The 17,729-nt window shown below is 48.8% G+C and overlaps 1 protein-coding gene across 2 annotated transcripts in view; it reads left to right on the forward strand.

Annotated features, from left to right (window-relative positions):
* Positions 1-648: 648 nt before the first annotated feature.
* The window catches only part of DGCR2 (DiGeorge syndrome critical region gene 2), a 74,263-nt gene continuing 57,182 nt past the window's right edge, over positions 649-17,729 (forward strand). For both annotated transcript variants that reach the window (XM_063086140.1, XM_063086141.1), the window contains exon 1: positions 649-955. In XM_063086140.1, the coding sequence (XP_062942210.1) occupies positions 877-955 (79 nt within the window). In that variant the 5' untranslated portion in view covers positions 649-876. The remainder of the gene's footprint in view (positions 956-17,729) is intronic.

Here is a 17,729-nt window from a genome sequence, read left to right on the forward strand (position 1 = left end):
GGATCTCAACTCTTGACTTGGTGTTGTCGGCACCACGCTCAGCCAGTGAGCAAACCGGCCCTCCCTATATAGGATCCGAACCCGTGGCCTTGGTGTTATCAGCACCGCACTCTACCGAGTGAGCCACGGGCCGGCCTAGAACCTCCTTAAAGATAGCTCAGGTCCTCAGTTTTCTTCCTCCTTCATCCACAGCGGTTCGGCCTTAAAAAGACCACTTCAGGGCACACATTTGGACCTGGGCCTGCAGGTATGAAGACTCTTCCAATCCCAGGGTCCTGCTTTGCCCCCTCTGCATCCTCCCCCATTGGCCTCACTGCGCCCCGCCCCAGGCCCCGCCCCTCTCAGTATCTGCCACTGTGGTCCCTAGCCCACTGCTCCCCCCGACCGCCCCTACCCCGCGCCCTGGGACCCGAGGCCCTTTGGAGGCCCTGCCGCTCCAGCTCCGCCCCCGAGCCCCGCCTTCTGCCTAGCCAATGGCACGCCTCACTATATAGTCCCGCCCTCCCCTTCGGGCCCTCCCCTTAGTCCCCGCCCCCGGCCGTCCCAACCTTAGGCCTCGCCCTTTTCGGTGGCTCCGCTCAGCCCCCGCCCCCCATCTCAGCGCTTATTGGTCCGCACCAGCGACGCGAGCGGAAGGCGGGGCGGCGCGGAGCCGAGCAGGACGGCCGCCATCTTGCACGGAGCCGGAGTCGGAACCCCAGGCTGCGGCCGAGAGTGCGCGCGAGCCCACCGCCCAGCCCCGCCGCGGCCCAGCCAGAGTCCTCTCCGCCACCTCTTCGCGCCCGGTCCCGGTCCGGCCTCCGACCCTCAGCCCGGCCCGACCCGGCGCCTCCGTGGGGTTACGCGGCCGCCCCGGGGACGATGAACGGAGGATAAATGGTGCCCAAGGCAGACAGCGGCGCCTTCTTGCTGCTCTTCCTGCTCGTGCTCACGGTCACCGAGCCGCTGCGGCCAGGTGCGCGGCACGGTGGGGGCGGTGTGGGGGGCGGGGCGGCCGGCGGGGGGCGGGGTCGAAGCGGCGAGCTGGGCCGGGGTCGCCTCCGACCTCCTTCCACCCGCGGCGACCTCCTGCGGGGGCCGCGCCCCGGGAAAGGGCGGGCGAGGCCTGACTTGTGGGCCGCCATCCCGGTGCGTGCTGGCGCTCACCTCGGTTCGTAGCGCCTCGCACATCGTGCAGCTCTGTTCTGGAGGATGCTGCCTCTGGACCCCCGTCCCCCGGGCACTGCATGCTCCGAGAGTATCAGGGTCGGGCCGCGGGGCTGGGGCCCGGGAGCACGGTCGGGCCGCGGGGCTGGGGCCCGGGAGCAGCTCGCGGAGGTACCTGGCTTCACAGGCGTTCGCCCGACGGTGGCCTGCTGCCAGCCTCTCAGCCCGGGAAACTTCTCGGCTGGACAGCGGTAGCCGAGTGGCTTTCTGTCACTCAGTGAGGCAGTTGCGCTGGAGAAGTCCTCAGCTCAGAGCCCGCCAAGCACCGTGTGCGGGGCACAAGCGTCCCGGGGCAGACCTCGCTGCTGTGCCAGGCACTTGGGAGTGTTCCGTATGTGATGAGTGATTAAACGCGTGTGGAACTCCCCTTGGAACTTGTGTGTTTATAATTCTGTGGTGGGGAATCAGAAAACCATGGCAACCAGAAGGCCCCTTTCTACTTATTTCGGGTGTACCCCTCCTCCCTTGAAGGGCACCAAGAAAATCAAATACCCCAAATGCAGAGCCCGGTTACCCATCAGCCACAGGAATTCTGGTGCTTGGGGCCCAGGGTACTCTTAGGAGCCTGCAAGTTGGGTTTGTTTGTTTGTTTATTTTAATTTTAAAATTAAAAAGGATGAAATTTTTGGTCAAAGAAAATGTTTTTAATATATACATATATATTAATAAAATCATCATTATACCAACACAGTATAAAAGTATGATTCTTAATATTTTTTGATGGAGGAAGAATCCCAGGAAGGCAAAAGTGCCCAGGGCCATTTTCTTTGAGCTCTGTCAAGCCTGAGTGTGGGAGCACAGTGGTGTGCGGCTGTGCCCCTGCCAGGCTCCCACCCCAGACGCTGCATGGAATCTGTGCCTTTGTCATCTGCATGGAATGCTCGCCTTCTCCCCAGTGTCTACCTGGCTGCCAAGGCCCAGGCCCATGCTCGACCTGGACAGACTCAGTGATACTTCTCTGAGCTCCGGGAGTAGAGCTGGTTGCTCACTGCTTTTGGGTTCTCTCTGGGCAGCACAGTGACTGGTTGTGGGGTGGTCTTGTTAGGAACAAAAGCCAGGGAAAGGGCCACCTGTAGAGGAGGATACTGTGTAGGTTCTTGGAGGTCAGAGCCAGTCTAGTAGGTTTGTGGGTTCTTGTGATTAATTCTTTGGAAACACGTATACACCTGTGTAGAGGTGAAACATCATCCTGTTCTGGTACCTGGGTCCCAGTTTTGCAGGTAAGGTCACTGGGCTCAGAGTTGTGAAGCCACACTTCATGCCTGTCTTCCTTGGGTTTCCTGTGGTTCCAGGCCCAGCATCTCCTGCCTGGCTGATAGAGGTGACTGATGTCCCCAACTCCTTTTCCCTTGCCAGTCAGTTCCCATATCCTGCCAACTGGCTAGCAGCAATTCAGAAAGCATCTGTGAGTGCTCGCTGCCTGCCTATCATGAGAGAGGTTCAAGTAAGAGAACAAACCACTCCCTTTAGGAGAGACTGATGTGGAAGCAGAGGCTAGATGTAAACTAGTCGTTACTCTCCTGTCTGTTGAGAACCACTGAGTTTGGGAGCCCAGAGGCAAGCAGCAAAAGTGGCCATCTCTTTGTTCCTGTGGAGGGCTTCCTGGAAGACCTCACACTGATGTCTGAGTGGGACCTGGGATGGGAGTAGCTCTGGTAGAGGGAGTAAAGTTATCCTTTTAATTCCAGGACTCTCCAGAATTTTGCAGTAGTCTCCAGTGTTATCTTAAGTTTCCCTGCAAAATCTGGGTCCTCCACCTAGCTCCCTGACTTTGGTTGGGCAATGAGGGCAGGTCTCACTCTGGGCCAGATGTTTTTCTTGTGTTCCTGTGTGTGCCTCTTCACACATTCACCCTGTGTCCTTCCTGAGAGTACCAGGCAGGGGGTCTGCCTGGCTGGCGCTTGTAAGGGGAAGGGGCTTCTCTGGTCTTGGGCTGCATTCCTTCTATCGGAATCCTGGCACCAGCCAGAACCTGCTTCTTGGAAGGGAGGCAGGCAGGAGAGTGTCCTCTGACTCTTGCCTGGTGGGGCCCTTGAGGACAGGGCCAAGCCACTTTTGGCTCCTCTCTGGTGCAGGGCAGGGCATGAGGCCTTTTATGGGGAGAGGGAGGAGCAGCACGTGTGTGCCAGACTTGACCTTTTGCCAAAGCTTCTTTCTTTTTTTTTTTTTTTTGGTGGCTGGCCAGTACAGGGATCTGAACCCTTGGACTTGGTGTTACCAGCACCACGCTTTCTGAAGTGAGCTAACTGGCCAGCCCCCAAAGTTTCTCTTAAATGCCCTTTTGATCTTGGTTAATTGAGGATGTGTTACATGTCAAGCACTGTTGTAAGCACTAACATACCTATTGATTAACTCTCAGTGGTCCCTGGTGGATACTGTTTTTAGACCCATTTTACAGATGGGGAAACAAATACAGAGTGCTCAGAAAGCTGAGTGGCTGAGAGAGGTTTTAATCCTTGAAGTCTGGCCTGTCCCCGCATCATGTACCCTAGGCTGGGGCCCTGTCCACTCTAGTTGTGTATGTCTAACTCCAGGCTCAGGAGAACCTCAGGCTATGCTTTGAACAGTTTCTTTAACCCCAGCTGTGGAGTCCCAGGCTGCCTCTGTCCTCTGACGGGTCCCAGGGGTCTTCTGATGGGTCCCAGGGGTCTTCTAGGTGGGGGTGCAGAGCCTTTTTCCACCTGAATACTCCCGTCTGGGGGACAGAACCACCCCTCCCCCCAAATCCCTTCTGTGGTTGGCCACAATGACCACTGATGATGTGTGTTATGACCACTGGAGGTGTGGTGAAAAGAAAGGGTTGGGGACCTCTGCTGAGGTAACTGTGACAGCAAGATGGGCGGCAATTGTGGGCACTAACTGTGATATTGTCTCACTGGCCCTTTCTTCATCTGTGCAGGGAATGGAGCATCAATTGCCAATTCTAAAACTGTTTTTCTAGTGTTAATTGTGAAACAAAATCATGCTGTGGTTTCAGCCACAGCTCTGTCCAGGGTGACCTCACCATACATCGTTGTGAAAATGTTTGCTTTCTTAATGCTGTCGCTGCCGTACAAGGACCCCGGTCCTTTCCTGCCGTTGCTGGCTTGCTGGTAAAGCTAGCCGGGAGAGGCAAGTGACTTGCTTAAGGTCACACAGCTGGTGAGCAGCGCATCTGGGATTCAAGCTCAGGTGAGCTGGCTCCTAGTTCAGGGCTCTTTCCCCTTTGTCATAAGAGACTAGGAGGTGGTGGCCTGCTGGCTGTGCTAAACTGATAAATTCTCAAGGAGAAGTGGCCATAGTACCTTGCCTCTGGAGTCCAGAGTTTTCTTTCATGTGGAGTAGCACGGTGCGTGGCAAATAGGAAGAGTGCTGGTATTTTCATTGTAAATGGAAGCAACTGAAGCTCAGAAGTAGCTGGAACATTGAGGAGTCTGCCCCTGGCTTTGCCAAATGCCCTCTGAGTTGGGAGTGCCTTCCTCTGTGACACTTTGTAGAATTTGTCCTGCTGGCAGGTTGGGCTTTTGGGTTAACAATTTCATTCTTTTTAGTTGGAAACTGATGTAATATACTTTCCAATTTCTCTAGCTAATGAATTAAAAAAGAAACGTTTTCTTTGAAAATAATTTCAAACTTATAGAAAAATTGCAAGAATAAAATGAGTGCAGAGCACAACTGCACATCCCTTACTCAGACTTTCCTGTTGTTAGTGTCTTACCTTACTGCCTTACCCCACCCCGTGTGTGTACATGTGTATGTGCATAGGTATGTTCTCACACACAGTGTGCTTTTCTGAACCATTTGAGAGCAAATTGTGTACACTATGGCCTTTTACCCCTGAACATGTCAGCCGCTGCACAGAGCAGGAGGTGGCTTCTATTTTAGCCCCACCCCCTTACCCTCACTAACACCTGCTGTGTGCCAAGCACTGCATCACTGCAGGAAGGTTTTGAGGGCACAGGAAGCCCTGTGGTTAAAGCTCAGGTTGGCCCAGGTGGAGGCGAGTTGGCATCACTGCATGCCAGGGCTATTATTTTAGTTGGTGGTTCTGGTCTTACGAATGAAGACTGTGCTATTGAACACTTGTGCTGTTGCTAGACTGAGCCTTTCCTGCCTCTTCCTCGGTCTGCTTCCCAGGCCTAACTCCCAGGCACTTTCCTCCGCCCTTCTTCCCCAGGCACCTCCTGAAGTACTGAATGATTAGGCCCTCTTAGCAGTGGTGACAGGCGATCTCACTGTGTGTGTGTGTATCCTCTTAGCAGTGATGGGAGGTGATCTAATTATGCTTGTGTCCTCTCAGCAGTGGTGGCAGGTGATCTAGCTGTGCATGTGTCCTCTCAGCAGTGATGGGAGGTGATCTAGATGTGCATGTGTCCTCTTAGCAATGATGGCAGGTGATCTAGATGTGCACTTATCCTCTTAGCAGTAACGAGAGGTCATCTAGTTATGCAGGTGTCTTCTTAGCAGTGATGACAGGTGATCTAGTTGTCGACCCTTTGCTGCTGAACCTAAGCTTTTGACTTGCAGGGAATTCCTTTGCCTCCCTTGGTCTTTGGCATCAGGAAACATTTAGTAGTTTCTTGACTAACTGAAATTTGTCAGTGACAACATTTAGGATCCAGTAAACAGCCCATGTCTGATTAAATGTCTTTTCTTTGGTGTTCTACTACATTGTTCCCTCATCACGTGTGCTTTCATGTTTGGGTGTTGAGGTATTGGTGACCAGCCCCTTTCCTTGTCATTCTGCAGTGCAGGTCATTAGTCCCGAGAGCCCAATTTTGGGCCACCAGTGCACTGAGCAGAGTGGTGCATAGGCTCTACCTCAGCTGAGCTGTCTGTAAAAGGAGGGTCTGGGGCCAGGGCAAGCCTTCTCATGCAGGTCCATAGACCCCAGAGCCACTCTCCCTGGGGTCAAGTTTGCTCCACTCCTCCCTCTGTGACTTCTCTGGGCCTCACTTTCCTCATCTCTAATATGGACTCTATGGGGATGTTGTGAGGATTAAAATGGGTAAGTATAAAGTTCTAAAAAGTGACTGGCAGAAAGCAAATGCTTCATAAAGGCTGTTAGTGTTATTCACAGGTAGAACTTGGGGAGTGTGGGGAACCCCTGAATCTGTGTCAGATTGTGTGTGTGCATAAGGACTGACTTCTCAGGAGCGGCTCCCTCCAGGGAGGAAGCGCAGCACAGTGATTTTAAGTAATGTCTGCCACACAGTGAGTGCTGAGTGAGTCTTAGCTGTGCCCATGGCATCAGAGGGAGCGTGTGTGACTTGCCGCGAGCCCCCGAAACAGTCACAGCGCTTTGGACAGGGCTAGGATTGTTCATACTGACACGTTCATGCTGTATCCCCCGGGCCTAGTCAGGCACAGAGTGGGCACTCAGAAATCAGTTATTGAACAAATGCACAAATGGCTATTTATATTTTGACATAAAGAGCAACAGCTCCCTTAGCCAGTGGGCCTTGCAGCTGCCCTTGGTGGGGGCAGCAGGAGGATGAGGGCCTGTGGCCATCCTGCAAGAACGCCTTTGGAGGATGGAGGGGCCAGGGGTGGGGGCACGGCTGCACAGCCAGCTGGCCTGGATCTCACGCTGCGGGGAGCTTGCTCTTGTGGATGTGAGCTGGGCTGAGAGGTGAGAGCAGGTGAGGGCTTCTCACTAACACGGATCCTTACTGTAGTTCAGCTGCTCATCCGGGAAACGGGGATTGTGAGGACATGGGCGGCCCTTCCCCGTGCCATGGCACAGTGCAGGCCTTGGTCGAGAGCTCACCTCATGACCTTTTCTCCCTCCTCTGCCTGGCATAGCTGTTGCCTCAGTCACCCTGGGCTGGTCGTCGTCCTTAGTCAGTGCCCCTGCCCTCCCTACCTATAGTCCCTCCCTGTAGCCTGACTTCTGTAGGCAGCCGTCAGTTTGGTTGGCTTGTCATCTGTCTTCCTTTAGCTGTTGGCTGCTACATTTTGGACAGGAGAAGGCTGAGGACAGAGCCCCGGTGGGTATGCTGGACCAAGAGTGCCCCCCAGGTTGACACTGCCTTCCCTGCTTGTTCCCTGGGGAATTTTCCTTAGGAGTTCATAGCTGTGGATGGGATTGTTTGGGGCTGGCCAGGGCATTGGATGAGGGGCAGGATCCACAGCAGAGTGTTCTGGAGGGTCGGCATGGGTGGTCAGCAGGAGACATGGGGTACTAGTACTGGGCCACATGCTTCCATTGAAACCAGATCTGTTGACACAGAGGTCTTGCCCATGCCACTGGCTGCCTTTTAGGGTCTCTGAGTCAGGTAACATACAAAGCTTTGTTTATGGTCATGTGTGACAGAATAAGAGGGCTGGAAGTACCTGAAAGGACTGGAGGCTTGTATGGAGCCAAGGCAGGCCTTCGCTGCAGGTTTTGGTGGTTCGTTGGCCACTCCTAGCAGTGGGAGAAGCTCTTAGGATTCCCCCATCCACCCTGTTTGTGCAAAGGATGACAGCGCACACTGGCATGGTGAGCCACGGGGCACGGAGAAAGCCCAGTGCTGTGGGTGATCTTGGCTGGACAATCAGGAAAAAGTGATGTGGATTTTTTCTTTTACATTTACAAACATTCATACATAGAATATTTTACATACATGGAATTACACTTTTTATAAAAACTTCAGAAATTTTTTTCATTTAACAATGTTTTGGAGATCTTTGTAGATCAGTACTTGGGAATTCACCAGCTGTTAACATCTGACCCACCGCACCTTTGCACATTGGCACGTGCCCTCTTTCTCTCTATATATGTGTGTATACACACACACAGTTTTTTGCAGGACTGTTTGAAACTAATTTGCATACATCGTAATCCTTCATTTCTAAATCCTTCAGTTTATATTTCCTAAGAATAAGGCCGTTCTCTCATAACTGAAGTACAGTTATCAAATTTAGGAAGTTTAACACGGGTATGATATTATCCATATCCTCATTTGCCAGGTGTTCCATTTACAACCTACCTGGATTAATTCTTTTCTCTCTTTCGTGTGTGTGTTACATAGTTAGCATCAAAACTCTGTTGATTGGAAACCACCTTTATTAAATAAGTAATATTGAGGGTGGTGTTTACTGTAATCTAAGTATTATAACAAGCTTCCTTTTCGTCACACTGATTGGTTAGGCAACATCTCATTTTTGAATAGGTTGCATTATTTTCCTGGGTGAATTAAAAAAACACCTTTAGGAGTAGTTTTAATATGTTAACTCATTAATATATATTGCTGTTTGCTTAAAATATCTTTTCTGTTATTTCCATTTTGTACTATGAAGAGAATTATGCTTTTTGAGTAAATGGTCACTCAGCATCAGTAAAAAGAAAGGCTAAGTAAAATTTATAACAATTACCATTCTTTAAATTTTAGCATTAATAAATACTATTAATTAATTTTTAATTTTGTTAACCTTAGAATATTTTGATGGGATCATATTAGAAATGACTTTGTAATACTAACTGCAGTGTGGTGTCCCAGATTGGATCCTGAAACAGAAAAAGGACATCAGTTGAACATCCAGTGGAATTCAGTTAATAGAAATGCACAAGGGCCGAGCCCTTGGCGCACTCGGGAGAGTGCGGCGCTGGGAGCGCAGCGACGCTCCCGCCGCGGGTTCGGATCCTATATGGGAATGACCGGTGCACTCACTGGCTGAGTGCCGGTCACGAAAAAGACCAAAAAAAAAGAAATGCACAATGTTGGTTTCTTAGTTGTAACAAATGTGCCATGGTTGTATAAGATGTTAACAGTAGGGGACACTTGATGTGGGGGTATATGGGAACTTTTCTGTAAATCTGAAATTGCTCAAGAACAAAAAATTTTACTTAAAAATTATTTTGTCATAATAATTGAATATTTAAGAAAGAATTATTATTTTTTGTTTTTAAGAGTCCTGAGACCTGGTTGACCTAGTGTTGTTATTGATTTGCCAAGAATTTTGGCATATCTCTCTTTTGGGGTTCACTTTCTTCCTGGAGATAAAAAAAAAAGGAGGGCTTAGATGTCCAAGGGTCACTTGGACTTGAGTTCTGACATTCTGTGAGCTTGTCGGTTGGTTTAATGAGCTGTCATTTCCACGATCCGACACCTTTTGTATTTCCTGTTCATCATATGGTGTGGGCTTGTGCTCTGTTGGGGGTGTGTGGTGGTGTGGGGGAACTGCTTGAAGCAGTTCTGAGGTTGGCCCAGGAGTTGGGATGTAGTGTGCACACCCTTTATCTGACAGCCCTGTGCAGGGGGGGGGGTGGGTGAGTGAGGCAAGTGGTAGGTTTATTTTAGACATTAGGATGCTGAGGCCCAGAGAGGGTGATCAGTTTAACTGGTGGCATCACTTAGCTTTTAAGTAGAAGTAGAAACAGGCAACTCAAGACTGCTGTCCTGAGCCACATGCTTTGCCTCCTGCATCATGATTCCAAAGTAATATGAAGAGACTGAATGGCTGGGGGAACTAAGAGGAGAGCCACCATCTGGTGCCTCCTCCTGAAGATGAGGCACCTTTTCATTGGGTCAAGGCTCTCTAGTGTTTGTGGTTCCTGGCTCCACCATCATCTTGTGTGGACACTGACGCTGTGACAGCTCTTTGGACTTGGGTGACCAATTCAGGCCAGTGGCCTCCTCCTGTGATTTCACCACACTATGATTACAGTCAAAGGAATGTATGCCTTTCCAGAAGCTTGGGAGGCTTATTAATAACTTACCTTAGTGTCACCTTCTTTTGTATGGACCTTGTGGATTTCGGACCTTGTGGATATATTACCTCTTAAGAAGCATTCATGTGTTTGATCCCTGTACCGGTCAGTCACAAAAAAAAAAAAAAAAAAAAAAATCATGAAGGTAAAAGATCAGGAAATGGTATATTATTATTATTTTTTTTTTTTTGTCGTTTTTTCCTGATGGGCACTCAGCCAGTGAGTGCACCGGTCATTCCTATATAGGATCCGAACCCGCGGCGGGAGTGTCGCCGCGCTCCCAGCGCAGCACTCTACTGTGTGCGCCACGGGCTCGGCCCCAGGAAATGGTATATTAAAGGGAAAAATTTGGGCTGGCTGATTAGCTCACTTGGTTAGAGTGTGGTGCTGATAACACCAAGGTTAAGGATTTAATCCCCTTGCTGGCCAGCTGCCAAATTAAAATTTTTTTTAGAAAAGGAAAAATTTTATATAACTAAATGTAAAACTGATATTACCCCAGAAATAGAGGATAGCCCTAAAAACGATTAGAACACACACAAAATGTTATAAAATTCTAGTTAAATGCTGTTCCGTGTTTCTTCATAATTGCAGTGTGAGATACGATGCCTTTTTTATAGGGAGCGGGTACTCATATTAACCTTATTTTACAGGTGAAGAAACAGAGTCCAAAGCCACACAGCTTGTAAGTGGTGGAGCCGGTATTTGAAGCCTGGGCAACCCAGAGCTTGTGCTCTGACATTGCACAGCTTCAGTAGGTACTTCCTTGTCCTCTGCTCCTTCTTGTCTTTCCCCTCTTGCTTTTTCAGCTTGACCCCTGCTTTTCTTTTCCTCCCATAGCCTTGGCATTGGTGCCACAGCCCTAACTCCCCATTCTCACCTCCCTCATTCCCACTGCTGTGTCCATGCCAGTGCCCTTGAGGAATCTTCACACTCGGCCTGCCAGGAGCTGACCATGTCCCCTCCCAGCCTGCTCCTGCAGTCTCAGCCTTGGTTCTTTGCCGCTGTTGTCATTGTTGTTCTCACCCCCATCTCACCACCCCCATTTCTGAACATCATGCACTCTGCTGAGCCTTTGGTGTGCAATAGTAGTTAATCCTAACCATAACTCTACTTTTCAGATACAGTTTTTTGTGTGTTGAATCTTGCTTTTGATTTAGGATTTGAAGTAAGTGTATGAAATGGAGCTTGCAGGCTGTAATGTTGTCTTTGAACATTCTTTAAAGAGCCATATGATAAGAGGTGTGCTTTTGGGAGTGTAACTCCCTGTGGAGAGTTTGGACCCACTGAGCTAGCCTGAGGGAAGAGCCAGGCAAAACTACCTGCCCATGGCTGGGCCTTAGAGTCAGGATGCCTCAGACTTCCAGTCCTGCTTTCCTGCAGGAGTCACTTTGTTCAGTCTTAATATCCTTAGGACTTTAAACTCCTCCATATGTTGTATAGGCTTTTGAGGATTAGGTGGCCCCACTGCCACTCCATTTGAGAAACTGGCTCAGAGAGGGACATGAAGAGACGTCCTCTTTTTCTCTAAATGGGGATGTTATTGGACTACAGGGTCCATCCCTGGGAGAGCACAAGCAAGACCAGGGTAGGAGGAAAAGGCTTTATTTCTTGCAAATAAGGGGAACACTGGGGAAAGCTCCCAAACCAGTGTTCCCTGCAGAAGGGAAAGAGATGGTCTTAAATAGCCAAAGTTCCCACCTAACTTCCTGCCCAAGTTCTCATTTAGGTCCTCCTGTAAATGAGGGATACAGGCTTGTTCAATTTGGATTGGTTGACTATGGGACATAGTTCATTTGTCAGTTCTGGAGCCAAATTTGCATTTGGACCTGGGAAGGTATATGACCTTCGGGCAACAGCAAGACCTCAGGAAGTTGTCACATGGGCTAAACCTTGAGCCTTCAGCCAGTACAGGTTACAGTCCATAGGTGGCAAATTGAGACTTCCTGTTGTAGCTGACTCATGACATAAAACGGGCAGGTAGGTATGGTGATCCTGGTTCCTCCTTAGGTGGAGATTCATCAAAGTTCATCTCTGGGCCCGTATTTCAGTTTCAGCTGGTATGTTTTGAGCATAGTCTAGTATTTCAGGGTTCATGACTTCCTGCCACCTCCTGCAAGAACAAAAACTCAGAACAAAGGGTTATGATCAGTTCACTTACTGTTTCTGACCTTTTAGCAGCAATGAGTGCCTGGGCATTTAGGAGACCCTGGACCCTATGTTACAGGGATAGTAATAGAACAGACCTCAGAGGGTTGTTGCTGGATCTGGGGAATCAAGGCTTAGTTTTTATTTTTGTTTTAAATATGGTAAAAATAATTTTTTGTTCATTTAAAAAAAACTCTTTTTAAGTGTGCAGGTCAGTACTGTTAACTCTATGTACCTTGTTGTACAACAGGTCTCTAGAGCGTTTTCATCTTATAAAACTGAAACTCAATACCCATTGAGCAACAACCCCCCTTTCCCCTCCCCTTGCCTCAGGCAGCCACCATTCTGCTTCCTGTTTCTGAGTTCGACTACTTTAGTTACCTCCTATGAGGGTACTCCAAAAAGTTCATGGAAAAGTTACCACAAACTTTTTGAAGTACCCTCATATAAGTGGAATCATGCAGTATTTGTCTTTATGTGTCTGGCTCATTTCTCAGAGCATAATGTCCTCAAGCTTCATCCACTTGTACCATGTATCAGACCTCCTTTCCTTTTTAGGGCTGAATAATATTCCACTGTATTTCTAGACAGCATTTTGTTTATCCATACACCCATGATGGACACTTGGGTTGCTTCTACTTCTTGGCTATTGTGACTAATGCTATGAACACGGGTGTATAAATATCTCTTCAAGACCCTGCTTTCAGTTCTTTTGGGTGGAATTGCTGAATCATATGGTAATTCTGTTTTTAATTTTTTGAGGAACCTGCATACTGTTTTACATAGTGAGTACACCAGTTTACATCCCCACTGACAGTGCACAAGGGTTCCAATTTCTTCACAGCCTCACCAACGCTTGTTTTCTGTTTTTGCAACAGTGGCCATCCTGATGAGTGTGAGGTGTGCTGTGGTTTTAGCTTTCATTTCCCTGATGATTGAGGTTTATTTGCATACATGGAGTCCAATTGTTCTAGCACCGTTTGTTGAAAGATTGTTTTTTCTCCATTGAATTGTCTTTGCACCTTTATCAAAAATCCACTAACCACATCTGTATGGGTCTGTTTCTGAGATCTGTATCCTGTTCCATTGATCTATGTATCTTTGCTGAGCTTTTGGTCAAAGAAGTTTTTAATTGTGAAGTCCACTTTATTAATTTTTCCTTTTATAGTTATACTTTCTGTTTTTCTCTAAGAAATCTTTGCCTATCGCAAGGTTATGAAGATCTCTGCCTCCCTGCCAGAATCTGAGCTCCGTGAAGGCAGGCACCTGTGTTTCTCGTTCTTTTCTTCTGTGTCCAGCACAGCCGCCAGCCCCTAGGAGATACAGGCTGTGTTCATTGAAGGAGTGAGTGGGTTTGTCTTAAGGATTTATAATCATATATTCCAAGCACTTGATACACTGCCTGACACATGCAGAATGGACATTCAAGAATCTGATTTTGCTACTGCTGTTATTCCTCTTGAGATGAATTGGCTGTACTACACTGTGGCTGTGGTCAAAATGTGGTGTGAGTGTAGGATGAAACTGCTGGTAGATGTGACAGATGAGAGGTAGCTCTTACCCCAGTACTGCCACACCATTGCCCTGGTCTTATTCCCGAGTATATAGGCTCCCTCCCCCTCCTCCTCTCCTACCCAGTCCCCATAAAATGTAGACTGATTGTAGGTTGCCATTCTTTTCTCGAAAGTATCATTCATTTAATAGATATGCTTGGTAAACCTGCCTTTCCTCTTTCATCTTCTGTGGTCACATCCTTTCTCTTAAAGCGTTCCCTCCACTTCTAGGATAACTTATTCTAAGCAGGGCCATGGGACGGACGAGCCAGTGTCCTGGCTGGACAGCGTCTGTGGATAGATGGTAGGTGACGGTCCCTTCATCTCTTGGATGTAGAAACTGCTTGTTACTTATAAGAAATAAATACTGAGGTTTGGTCCTTGTCACTTTGTTCTGGTGTGGCATTCTCCAGTGTCAGCGTTATGACCCGTTGGCTTGTAGGAGAGAGTGGCTGGCAATCCCCTGTGCTTGGCAGCCTCACCCCTGTCCACTGTCACAGCAGAGCTAGCCACCTGCGGTGTCCTTGCCAGGCCTCCGGTGATGGGATAGGGAGCTCTGTGGTCCACGTGGAGGAGTGACCAAGGGTGGAGCCATCACTCAGAGGTTCCACCTGCCCTACGGGCTGTTTGGAAATGCGTTTGTTAGCCATGGCGACTGGAGAGCTGCCATTTAGGGAGCCATATCAAAGAAGCTGTGCACATATTTCAAAATCGCGACAGGAGTGTTTGTGTGTTTAAAACATTTGGTACATCCCTGGCTCTGTGGTCCCAAACCGGTGGTCAGGGCCAGGGCACCTCCTAGTCCTCCTGGCCGGCCTCCGTGGAGGTACTACATTTCTTACATCCTGTCTATATCTGAACAAAGAAAATGGGTGAGAACTGGAAAGTTTGGAACTGGCCGTCTAAGGAGGAGTTGGAACGCAGAGCATCATGGCCAGGGCAGCTCTGCTGGCTTTGGGAACAAGGATTTGGGTGAAAGAACATAGAGCCAGGGTTGCAGAGCCTAGATTCCGGTGTCTGTTATGCCACTGCCAACTTGATGTGGGACACTGAGCAGGTGGGTCAGCCCTTCTGGGAAGTGAGCTGGCTGGACTAGATAGGTGTTTCAAAAAATAGAGCAGCCTCAGGTCTTCCTTTAAATTTTGCTAATGAAACTTCTAGTTCTTTTGTTTTTCTTGAGCCACACATGTCTCACTCCCTTGTGAACTCTGGGCCCTCGTGGGTGAGAATCATGGGCCCAGCTGGTCTCTGAGTTCCTTACAGCTTTAGGTTCAGATACTGACGTCGTTGGTGCTGTGACCTAGTGGCTGCCAGAGCAGAGGGTGCCCAGGCCTCCAGGTAGTAGCAGTCTTAACTGAGACCACTTGCAGGCCAAGCTGTGCCAAGCCCCTGGCTCCAGCTTCCCACCTTCTGTCTTCCCTTTGTCCATGTGGGTCCCTCAGAGCATGGGCCTCTTCACAGTACCTCTTGGAATCATTCCTAGGGATGCAATACATGAAACTTCAGCAACCACATGCTGCTTCAGTGATTTTCTCATCTGGGCCTTGTGACTGCCATGGATGTCAGGAGGGCAGGGCAGGGCAGATCAGCTCCATGCTTTACAGATGAAGAAGTGAAGCCCAGCAAGGCCAAGTGGAGACTCAGTCCTCTCCTTTGTCTTGTGATGGGTCTCTGGGGTCTCTTTCCAAGCTGCTCTCTCCATACATCGTTCCAGGAAGCTGCAGGGGTGGGGAGGTTACAGGCAGGCCTGCTGGTGCCAGGGAGAAATAACTCCTCCATTCGGAGGGCCACTTAGCAGAGTGCTCTCTCTTTTGTATTTTAGTTATTGCTGATGGTCTCTGTCTCTTTTTGAAAGCATTCAGAGAAGAGACTGCTGGCCCAGGGTCCATGGTGCTGGGCAGAACCCAGCGTCCACAGGAGCCAGTCTCCTAAGCTGCATGGTCACTTGTACAACAGGCCCAGTAGCCCTTGTGTTCAGATCCTCTCCCCTCTGCTGCTGGTTTGAGGTGTGGTGCTGGATACATGTCCCTTTGCCAGCAGCATCTTTCATAGAGGATAGGATGAGAACCCGTGGGACCAGCCCCTCTGGGAAGCAGCTGCTAGTGCTTTCCAAGGTGGAATGTCTGAGTGGGCCTGCCGAAGATGCTGGGGTGGATTGGCCACTGCTCCTGGTGTAGAGGGCTTGTGTGGAGGGCTGTGGCTGAGGTGTCCCAGTCCTCTCTGGTGGGTACCCATCCAAGTGTCGGTGGGCAGTGGCAGGAGGTGGGCTAGAATTTTCTCTTACATTCCTTTGCTGGAGATTTTTTGATCTCTTAACAATGTGACTGTGGACACGCATGCTTCTGTTAGTACTGTCTTCCTCTTGCTCTTTGTGGGCACATGTGGAGGAGAAATCAATTCCAAATAATTCAGGCAGCACACTAAATTTCACACAGTAATTGGAGACAGCTCGGTTTACATAACTTAAAACAAGGCCAAGCCTTGCTGACAAAGAAGAAATTGAATCTAAGGAAAGAATCTGTATTGCAGAGACTCCTAAATTTCTTCAGGGCCTGAATCCTCCAATTCCCCAAACATTGCATAGTCTAAAGCAGGAGCTGTCCAGGAGTTCCCAGGGGTCTCTGGGGGGTTCCTGACCCTTTCAGAGGCACTATGAGGTCAAAACTATTTTCACAATCATACCAAGGTGTTATTTGTCTCTTTCTTTTATTCTCTCACAAGCATATAGTGGCATTTCCAGAGACTGACTATTTCCAGAGACTATGTGATGACGTTATTGCTCTGATTGCTAATGGGATGTATGCTTGAGATTCTCTCTGTCTCTCCGTTTGATTCTGTTTTTTTAAATATTCTTTTTTATTGTGGTAAAATATTGTTTTAGTCCATTTTGTGTTGCTGTAACAGAATACCTGAGACTGGGTAATGTATAAAGAACAGGTTTATTTGGCTTACAATTCTGGGACAGCTGCATCTGGCATGGGCCTCAGGCTGCTTCTACTCATGGCAGAAAGCGGCAAGCAGCCAGTGGAAGAGAGAGAGAGAGAGAGGAAGAGAGAGAGAGGGAGGGAGGAGAGGAGAGAGGGGAGAGGGAGAGGAGGGAGAGGGAAGGAGAGGAGAGGAGGGAGAGGGAAGGAGAGGAGAGGAGGGAGAGGGAAGGAGAGGAGAGGAGAGCCGGTGCCAGGGTCTTTTAAACAACCAGCTCTTGCGGGAACTAATAGAGTGAGAACTCACTCAGGCCCCCCTCCTCCAGGGAGAGCATTAATCCATTCATGAGGGATCCACCCCTGTGACTCAAACAGCTTCCAACACTGCCACATTGGGCAGCTTCCAACACTGCCACATTGGGGATCAAATTTCTGCATGAATTTTGGGGGGACAACACATCCAAACTCTATCAAATACACATAACATAAAATTTACCATTTTAACCACTTTTATGTGTACAGTTCCGTGCCACTAAGTACATTCAGAATGTTGTGCAGCCAGTACCGCTACCCATTTCCAGAACTTTTTCATGATCCCAGACAGAAGCTCTATACACATTAAGCATTAACTCCCCGTTCCCCTCTTCCTCAGCCCCTGGCCACCACCATCCTACTTTCTGTCTGTATGAATTTGACTACTCTAGGTACCTCACACAAGTGTTACAATTCGTGCCTCTTGTGTCTGGCTTCTTTCATTTAGCATAATGTCAGCCGGGTTCATCCATGTTGTAGCATGTTATAGTTCCTTCTTTTTTATGGCTGATCACATTCACTTTTGAAGGGACATAATACACCATTACCTGGTTGCCTGTGGGGTAGTGCACACCTGTTCCTTTTTATGGCTGAATAATTTTCCTTTGTATGGATATACCACATTTTGTTTATCCATTCATCTGTTACGGCATTTGGGTTGTTTCTGTCTCTTGGCTATTGTGGGTAATGCTGCTGTGAACATTAGTATACAAGCATCTGTTTGAGTTCCTGCTTTCTTTTTTTTTGCAGCTGTCCAGTGTGGGGATCCAAACCCTTGAGAGTGCCTGCTTTCAGTTCTCTTGGGTATGCACCTGTGAGTGGAATTGCTGTGGCCATTCTATGTTTAACCTTTTGAATATGTGCTTGGGATTCTCAATTTCAGTTTCTTTCTTTCTTTTCTTTTCTTTTCTT

Source organism: Cynocephalus volans, chromosome 2 (genome assembly GCF_027409185.1).
Source record: "Cynocephalus volans isolate mCynVol1 chromosome 2, mCynVol1.pri, whole genome shotgun sequence".
NCBI lineage: Eukaryota > Metazoa > Chordata > Mammalia > Dermoptera > Cynocephalidae > Cynocephalus > Cynocephalus volans.